Raw genomic sequence first — 10,159 nt, forward strand, 5'->3', positions numbered from 1 at the left:
TGACTTTTAGTTTTACAAATTTAATATATCTAACCTTAACACAGCCGCTTGTGTAACCTACGTTTCTATAAAACTCAGGGACGATATTAGATTTCATGGGCGAAGCCAAGGGAGCGCGAAGCGCGACCTTGGCTCATGCTCACCCCGCGAAGCTCCCGGGAGCGCGCAGCGCGATCGTTACCAAGGGACCGCAAAGCGCGACCCCATGCACACCCCGCGAAGCCCCCGGGAGCGCGCAGCGCGACCGTAAACAAGGGAGCGCAAAGCGCGACCCCATGCACAACCCCGCGAAGCTCCGGGAGCGCGCAGCGCGACCGTATACGCAACTCCGCGTAGCGAACACGCGAAGCCCCCGGGGGGTCGAGCACGAAGTGCGAGTTTTATCTATACGCGTATTTCGGGTTTTACCCCATTCTCAAGATGATATTTAATTAAGGTTGCAATTAAATATCATCTTGAGAATTAATTCGGGGTAACACCCGAAATACGTGTAAAGATAAAATATATTACATTTGTAAAACTAAAAGTCAAGAGTTTTTTTTATTTATTAAGTTATTGAAAGTTTTACCAAGTATTATTTTGGTCTTATTATAAAGCTTTTTTTTTACCAAATAAAATGTACGAAATAACAATGATCCTATTTGTTTAATTATTTTTGTTATTTTAAAACTGTTTTAATTGTTTTGTACCTAATAAAATAAAAATATCATGTCGAAATTATATTTGTAAAAGTTATTATTTATTTATTTATTTATTTTTCTCATCAGAATTTATTAATAGCCTGGATTTGGGTAGGATTGCGGCATTCTAAATCCAGCGTATGCGCGCGCATTTACCTGGATCTAGCATTAAAATCAAGCCTGGATTCAAGCATTCAAAATCCAGCGTATGCGCTGGATGTAAGCGTGAATTAGGCTGGATGTAAGTGTGTGCTTTTTACGTCTACATCCAGTTGGAGGACATCCTGGAACAAGGGCACTTTCACGCTTAAATCCAACTATGTAGTAAGTGGATCTAGGCTTACAGACTGGATGTCATCCAACTTACACAGGTGAATTTGTAAGCTTGATTCGAGCCTTACATCCAATCGTGTGTGCTGACTGGGATAAATATGTAGGTACTGCTGTAACTGTAACACAAGCAGGTTAATATTAGGTGGCACCTATTCAAACAAACAAAGTACAACAAAATTAAACATAAAGAAAATACATTGTTTTGTATCTTACAGGTAATCATAATATCGAGAGAATTGAGAGGTATTCTGCTTCCTCATTTATGGATACTGTAATAAAAGTAACATAGCAAAAATGAAGATGTAAAAGTTTTCATTTTTATTCTCAATAATGACTCAATTTCTCAATCTAAGAAGCTCCCGTGGTGTCACCGTATTGGTTTTCTTCGCTGCAGGAGGTTTAGCTTTACCACTAGTGCCGGCGGGTTCAGGGGGTGGGGCGGAGGGTTGGGGTTCAGATCCTGACTGAGGAACATGTTCCAGCTTGGTGGCGACCACTTTCCGCTCTCTGTTGTTGACCACGAGCTTGATTATAACTTTTCCGTCTGACGTCCAACATTTCTCTTTTCCATGGACATCCCTTGCCTTGTTCAACACAGCCATCCTGTTTTTGGTGAGAAACTCGCAGATGGTGATGCGAGTGCCCTTGAGCAATTTCTTGCTCCCAAAAACCTGGTTACGATACCTATAGGAATAAAACTTCACTATGATTGGTCGAACATGGTCGGGATTCCTCTTCACACCTAGACGGTGACATCTCTCCACCACCTCCTCGGATAGATTGAGTTGTAGCTTGTTTTTGATGACATCCATCACCAACTCCAAGCAACCCTTCTCATCCTCTGCCCCATCTCCAGAACCATGGATACCTCTGAACAACAGACAGTTTCGACGACTATATTGATCGAGGTTTTCCTGTCGATCCTCCACTGTAGTCAGCCTACTGCTGATCTTACCAAGTTCCACATTGACAGCACTCTGGAACAATCCAAAAGCCTGTTCTAGTAATGAAAAAGACTTTTGTACATCCGGTTGGTCCTTCCTGGTAGGAGTCAACCGCTTGACACTTTCCATACCAGAACGAAACTCCTCCAACAAAGACTTGATCTGCCCAACGGTATTAGAATCCATAATGCTGTATGGCCACTTTCAGATTGAAATGTTTAAAGGATACACGCCAGACTTACTGTTTACAGGCTATTTGTTAGAAAGACATGCTTCATAAATTCATTTAATTATAGAGTATTAGATATTAGATATTAGTGCTTTATTTAGACTGTCGAATTAGGACATGTAGTCCCATTATCTCAACAGTTTAATATTGCACCACTTTATTTAGTTTAATATTGCACCACTTTATTTATATTGCACCACTTTATTTATAGAGTAAGCGTTGTGCTCGATATCACCAATGATCAAAGCGTCACTTTGAAAATTAATTATTTTAAAACAATTACGTTTTTAAAAAAGTAAACAACTGAGGGTAGAGTTTTACACTAATAGATAGAGAAAATTTTAAAAGAGTGTTTAAGAAAAGAACGAAATTTTTAGCACAAGTAACAAAGACAGAATTTAAAAAAAAAGGAAATAAACAAAAACAAATCGACCAGTCAAACCAACACTCAAACCAACACTCAACAACATAAACCAACACTCAACAACATAACACTCAAACCAACACTCAACAACATAACACTCAACAACATTTATACACAGAAGTAGATATAAACAAAAAATGCGAAATATTAACAAACAAAATAACAAACTATACAAAAGAATGCGAAACTATAATAAAAATTAAATCAAAATATAAGCCTATAAAACCTTGGATAACAATTGGTCTAGTCACTTCGATTCGTACTAGAGACAAATTAGCAATAAAAACAAAAAAACACCCAGAAAATATAAGATTACTAGAATATTATAAAAGATATAGAACCTGCCTAACAAAATTAATTAAAAGAGCTAGAGTATTACACTATAAAAATGAACTAGAGAAAATACCATCAAATGAACCTCGTAAAATGTGGCATATTTTACATGAAATCACAGAAAAGAAGAAAATTAAGCATAATAACATAAAATTCATTCAAATAGGTGATCGAAAAGTAAACTGCTTAGAAAATTCTCAGTTGGCAGCAAAGGAATTTAATAGAATATTTTCTAGTGTTGGAACAAATATAGCCCAATCTATTCCAACAAATTTACGTTACAATAATGAATTTCACTTTGTAGATAATAATAACGGACAAAGTATCAATAATAATGATAATAACAATAATTTACTATTTACAACTTTTGAAGAAGTAACACCAGATGAAATTTATAGATGTATTAAAAATCTCAACAATTATAAAAGTCCTGGATATGATGGTATCAATGTTAAAACATTGAAAAACATATATCCATATATCATATTTCCTTTGGTTCATATTATCAATGAAAGTTTCAAATTGGGGATATTTCCAAATATTTTTAAACTAGCTATTGTAACTCCAATACATAAAAACGGTAGCAAGTTAGACATATCTAATTACAGGCCCATTTCTGTAATAAGTATTTTCAGTAAAATATTAGAGAAATGTGTTAAAAAAAGATTAAACAAATTTTTAGAAGATAATAACATCTTGAGCGATTTACAGTTTGGATTTCGAAACTCTTTAAGCACAGAAGATGCTTTGTTGAATTTCACATCAAATATTTATAAAAATTTAGATAAAAATAAGAAAGTTTTAACAGCTTTTCTTGATGTAAAAAAGGCATTTGATTCAGTGAATCATGAACTGTTATTACAAGAACTTCATAAAATTGGAATTCGTGGATCTGCAATGGATTGGTTTAAAAGCTATCTACATAATAGGACACAAAAAGTAAAAATTAATAATGTTACAAGTACTGAAGAGTTTGTTCCTTCTTCGGTCCCACAAGGCAGTGTACTTGGTCCTATATTATTCAATATTTATTTGAGAACATTGCCTCGTGTTACCAAAGGAGATGTAACAATCTATGCAGATGATACAGCCGTGACATATATTGGTAATACATGGGATGAAATTCATGATACTGCAAATAACGATTTAAGTAATCTCTATAAATGGTTTTGTTCTATGTCTTTGGTTTTAAACATGTCCAAAACGAACTATCTTACTTTTTCATATAATGAAACAGGTCAACCATTAACATCCAATCTATCATTCTTGATTTGATTTTTTGTTTTTACTTTCATGTAATGATTTAAAATCAAGACTACTTAGAGCCCGTTCTCCCTTTATTTCCAATATAATGTTTAAGTCACCCATCCATTTATTGGCCTTTCTCGGCGTAGCTTAACATAGGTGACGCTAAAACCGGTCTTAAATGATCGACTGAAGTGTTATCTAAAACTTTCTCGCTTTGAGTTCATAGGTCGTCGCGACAAATTTTAAGATCAGAGCTCATTTATGTGAGAAAATGTGAAAAAAATCCCCCAAAAAACAGTTTTTTTGGTTTTTTGACTTTATGGTTTTCCGGATAACATTGTACACCACCATTTTCGTGTTCCTGGTAAAAAGACCTTTAATTTGATATATAGGTCGACCAGGTTTGGATAAGTCCTTCTATGGGGACAGACAGACAGACAGACAGACCGACCGACAGACAGACCGACAGACGACACCGAAGCGAATACAATAGTCCGTACCTTATACCATTTTATTACTATTGTAATAATGAAGGAAGGACGGACTAAAAACCTACCATGAGTAATCATTAAATCTAAGAGGTGGACGAACCACTCTTCCAATTCTTGTGGTGAGAGGAGATTCAGGATCTAGGTTCTGATGACTTAGATTTAACTACACCAGGAGTCCACAACAAATCTTCAGGACTTTTCTTAAAAAGAACTCTCTGGTTAGGAGTTAAAGATTCTAAATTCCTAGCATTTCTATTATAATAATCTTTTTGATTATTTCTATAAGCACCAAATTTATTTTTATTATATCTATGAATTTTAGGTTTCAAAAATTTAACATTGGTAGGAATTTTAGAATTAAGTTCTCTACTGTACAAAAGTTGAGATGGGGAAGGACAGAAGCTTTTAGGAGTATTTCTTAGATTCAGTAATGCTATGTATGGATCTGAACCATCATGCTTGCACTTAGAAAGCAAACGCTTTATAACTTTCACAGCAGCTTCTGCCTCTCCATTTGACTTAGGGTACCTGGGGCTAGAAGTAATATGTTTGAAATCAAAATCAGATACAAATTTTTTAAACTCAGAAGATGAAAATTGAGGTCCGTTATCACTGACTAGGATTTGAGGAATGCCATGTCGAGCAAAGATACTCTTCATGTGCAATATGACATTCTTGCTAGATGTGCCATTGCACTGGGCAATCTCAATAAACTTGCTGTAGTAATCCACTACCAACAAGTAATCCTTATTATCAAATTGAAATAAATCAGCACCCAGTTTGTACCAAGGAATCTGAGTGATCTCATGACTGAGTAACTCTTCCTTTGAATTATTGTTCTGATGCACAGAGCATGTAAAACAATTATTACAATAATCTTTTATTTGAGAATAGATGTTTGGCCAAAATATTTTGTCTCTAATACGATTGATGCAATACCGTGATCCTAGATGTCCCTCATGGACTTTCTGAAGAATCTCTTTTTGCATACTCTCCGGTATTATTACTGCATTTGAATCGTTCCCAAGAAGAACGGCCTATGTGATTTTTGCTACTTTTCAGGAGAGACATTTTAATACAGTGATGTGGAAATTTCTCCCAGAATTATGTTTTCTTGCACATAGGCCCTTTTACATGAAACCTTTCACTTCTTACTGTACTTAGAGGGATATTATAAAGAATATAAAGAAAAGTCTGTAAAGGATTCTGAATGTTAACAATGAACTTATTATTATTATTACTTTGCATGCAAAATTACAAGGACGGGACTTCTGAATTACTTAGTGAACTATTAGCATGCACTCATTGTTTAAATTTCAAAGTATCTCTGAAAGCAGGAAAGTACACTGTAATGTTACAAAACAAAATGTTGGGTAATCGGTTGACTTCCTAATTAGACAGTCAAAAATCACGCTCAACAGGTGTATCGCACGGGTCACACGGAACTGAAAGGGGACACCCTGTCCTAAGGCAAAATCATTACACATAGGCCGTTATTCTTCTGAAATTTTACTCAAATCTTCACGAAGTTGGTCGAAAAAAAAACGACTTCCGATTTTCTCCCCCCAAAACTGATTACTGCATTGAAACAAGGAGATCACAGAGGTCCCAACTAAAAAATAAAAAAAAATCGAAAATTTTCACATAGGCCGTTCTTCTTGGGAACGAAAATAGTCTTACGAATTTCTCTATAGAATATCTTGTTTTAGAAGATGTCCACAACTAGTTCAGGTCTAACCCGTTCAATATTTGGGCACTCGCGAGTGAAGTCCAGACATGCCCTTGATGTACATATAGGAGGTTGGAGACCGGAGGAGCTTCTTCTGATTGGTTTGCTGTTTACACGTGGTTGGAGTACTAGGGCTACTGCTGGTATTAATAAACTTGAAATAGCCTGTGATATTGTCAAGCCGATGCTGGGACGAGCTGTTGGAGCTGGACTTGGAGTTCTCGTACGTATTGGAGCAAGTGCTGGAGTTACTGCTGCTAGATGAGCTAGAGCTGTATCTCTCATTAGCAGGTGAGGTGTTCCAGGTGTAATCTTCTCTGTTATGTCTCTCAGAGGATTGTCGTTCGTGCTTCTGATGCTTCTGGTAGATTTTCAGCTTGTTGATAAGTTCCCGGAACATTCGAACGCCTTTCATGTTGTTGTTATTGTAGTCGATGGTTTCCTCATCCATGTCGTCGAGATAGACTTTGGAATGGTCATACTCGTTGCTACCATCAGCAAGCGTCACCACAACGTGAATGTTGGACGTGGGAGTCATTTGCATTTAGTTGAATATCACTGTTAGGAAAATAAATAGATCACACACAGGTGATAAGATTAGAGTTTATGTTTAGAAATGAATTTCAAACAATAGCAGACCAACTAACTAGAGTTGACTTTATTGTTCACAATGTTTAACTTGTTGATATCAATATCTTTGGCACTCAAGTTAACAAAAATATAGCTCGTTTATAAGGCACAAATTTCCAATATAGAAAGTTGTTAAAGGTCGGTGATTCCAAAATGGTATATTTTTTACAAAATCAAGTTTATTTAGTTAGTTTTTAGAATTATTAATTAATATTATAATGTTCAAAAGTACACGCAAATAGAAATCACTTGGGATAAATTGTTTTTAATAAGAAAGAAGTTAAAATGCAGTTATTATCGAACGTATTTAAATATTTATTATTTTAAAAAGCACAATTTTCAAGCACAAAAATTATTTTCGATTAAAAATATTTTTAGGAACGCGAACTTTTATCCAGAACGTATAGACTTTCTCGTTAATGCAAAACGTAAAAAATCCAAGGAGCATGTTTTTTCAAACTGAAGCAAACTTTCAACCGCCTTTTCCTTTTATACCCCCAGTTTCCTTTGAATTTCCCCGAGGAGCGTGTCCTCACGTGGAGATTTCACGTTGTCCATTTCATGACGCTTCCTTTCAATGCGTTTTTTTCGGTTGGATTTAAAAGCATGTACTGTATCGTGCCGAAGGATGTTTTTCCTCGCAACCGTTTTAACTATTATATCACTACTTTTTCAGGTGTTCTCATTATTTAAGAGGCAAGTGCTCGTAAAGGTTTGTTTATGTAACTGCGGGATAGATAGGACTGTTCCCTTTTGTATACCCCATTCAACTGTGCTTTTGATTCGTTCCATTTTCCACTGTTAAAATGAAAGATTTCATACGACATTTACACTGTTCCTCTAGGTGGGACATTTTCACACATGTAGGTACATAGGTACACCAGAGTCCAGATAAAACAGAGTAAATTCACAATTCCCTTTCCTACTGTAAAAACCAAACCTTCTGGAAGAAAATTCTAGAATTCATCATGAATGAACCAGGTGACTGGGGTCACTCAATGACGTCATTAAGACACGTCTATCCCACGTGAAAACTGGGTCAAAGTGTCAAACTATAGGAAAAACCATTGATAATCGTCTCTTTTCCAGTCTTTCTCATAACAAACCTGAGGGAGGGATTTCCCTATGAATGAACAAGGGAAAATAGGTCACCAATGACGTCATCGGGACACGTGTATCCCACGTGAAAACTGGGTCAAAGTGTCAAACTATAGGAAAAACCATTGATAATCGTCTCTTTTCCAGTCTTTCTCATAACAAACCTGAGGGAGGGATTTCCCTATGAATGAACAAGGGAAAATAGGTCACCAATGACGTCATCGGGACACGTGTATCCCACGTGAAAACTGGGTCAAAGTGTCAAACTATAGGAAAAACCATTGATAATCGTCTCTTTTCCAGTCTTTCTCATAACAAACCTGAGGGAGGGATTTCCCTATGAATGAACAAGGGAAAATAGGTCACCAATGACGTCATCGGGACACGTGTATCCCACGTGAAAACTGGGTCAAAGTGTCAAACTATAGGAAAAACCATTGATAATCGTCTCTTTTCCAGTCTTTCTCATAACAAACCTGAGGGAGGGATTTCCCTATGAATGAACAAGGGAAAATAGGTCACCAATGACGTCATCGGGACACGTGTATCCCACGTGAAAACTGGGTCAAAGTGTCAAACTATAGGAAAAACCATTGATAATCGTCTCTTTTCCAGTCTTTCTCATAACAAACCTGAGGGAGGGATTTCCCTATGAATGAACAAGGGAAAATAGGTCACCAATGACGTCATCGGGACACGTGTATCCCACGTGAAAACTGGGTCAAAGTGTCAAACTATAGGAAAAACCATTGATAATCGTCTCTTTTCCAGTCTTTCTCATAACAAACCTGAGGGAGGGATTTCCCTATGAATGAACAAGGGAAAATAGGTCACCAATGACGTCATCGGGACACGTGTATCCCACGTGAAAACTGGGTCAAAGTGTCAAACTATAGGAAAAACCATTGATAATCGTCTCTTTTCCAGTCTTTCTCATAACAAACCTGAGGGAGGGATTTCCCTATGAATGAACAAGGGAAAATAGGTCACCAATGACGTCATCGGGACACGTGTATCCCACGTGAAAACTGGGTCAAAGTGTCAAACTATAGGAAAAACCATTGATAATCGTCTCTTTTCCAGTCTTTCTCATAACAAACCTGAGGGAGGGATTTCCCTATGAATGAACAAGGGAAAATAGGTCACCAATGACGTCATCGGGACACGTGTATCCCACGTGAAAACTGGGTCAAAGTGTCAAACTATAGGAAAAACCATTGATAATCGTCTCTTTTCCAGTCTTTCTCATAACAAACCTGAGGGAGGGATTTCCCTATGAATGAACAAGGGAAAATAGGTCACCAATGACGTCATCGGGACACGTGTATCCCACGTGAAAACTGGGTCAAAGTGTCAAACTATAGGAAAAACCATTGATAATCGTCTCTTTTCCAGTCTTTCTCATAACAAACCTGAGGGAGGGATTTCCCTATGAATGAACAAGGGAAAATAGGTCACCAATGACGTCATCGGGACACGTGTATCCCACGTGAAAACTGGGTCAAAGTGTCAAACTATAGGAAAAACCATTGATAATCGTCTCTTTTCCAGTCTTTCTCATAACAAACCTGAGGGAGGGATTTCCCTATGAATGAACAAGGGAAAATAGGTCACCAATGACGTCATCGGGACACGTGTATCCCACGTGAAAACTGGGTCAAAGTGTCAAACTATAGGAAAAACCATTGATAATCGTCTCTTTTCCAGTCTTTCTCATAACAAACCTGAGGGAGGGATTTCCCTATGAATGAACAAGGGAAAATAGGTCACCAATGACGTCATCGGGACACGTGTATCCCACGTGAAAACTGGGTCAAAGTGTCAAACTATAGGAAAAACCATTGATAATCGTCTCTTTTCCAGTCTTTCTCATAACAAACCTGAGGGAGGGATTTCCCTATGAATGAACAAGGGAAAATAGGTCACCAATGACGTCATCGGGACACGTGTATCCCACGTGAAAACTGGGTCAAAGTGTCAAACTATAGGAAAAACCATTGATAATCGTCTCTTTTCCAGT

The 10,159-nt window shown here is 37.1% G+C and overlaps 2 protein-coding genes across 2 annotated transcripts; both read right to left on the reverse strand.

The window, feature by feature from the left end:
- Nucleotides 1-913: 913 nt before the first annotated feature.
- Nucleotides 914-6,238, reverse strand: LOC113471878. The gene is made up of 2 exons (XM_026831339.1): nt 6,196-6,238; nt 914-2,229 (listed from the first exon to the last, which is right to left on the reverse strand). Exon 2 carries the CDS (start codon nt 2,141-2,143, stop codon nt 1,349-1,351), a length of 795 nt encoding a protein of 264 aa, XP_026687140.1. The 5' UTR covers nt 2,144-2,229; nt 6,196-6,238; the 3' UTR covers nt 914-1,348.
- LOC113471879 lies at nt 5,887-7,486 on the reverse strand. The gene has a single exon (XM_026831340.1). It carries the CDS (start codon nt 6,953-6,955, stop codon nt 6,425-6,427), a length of 531 nt encoding a protein of 176 aa, XP_026687141.1. The 5' UTR covers nt 6,956-7,486; the 3' UTR covers nt 5,887-6,424.
- Nucleotides 7,487-10,159: the final 2,673 nt, after the last annotated feature.

This window comes from Diaphorina citri, unplaced genomic scaffold, assembly GCF_000475195.1.
Source record: "Diaphorina citri unplaced genomic scaffold, Diaci psyllid genome assembly version 1.1 scaffold3202, whole genome shotgun sequence".
In the NCBI taxonomy this organism is placed as follows: Eukaryota; Metazoa; Arthropoda; class Insecta; order Hemiptera; family Psyllidae; genus Diaphorina; species Diaphorina citri.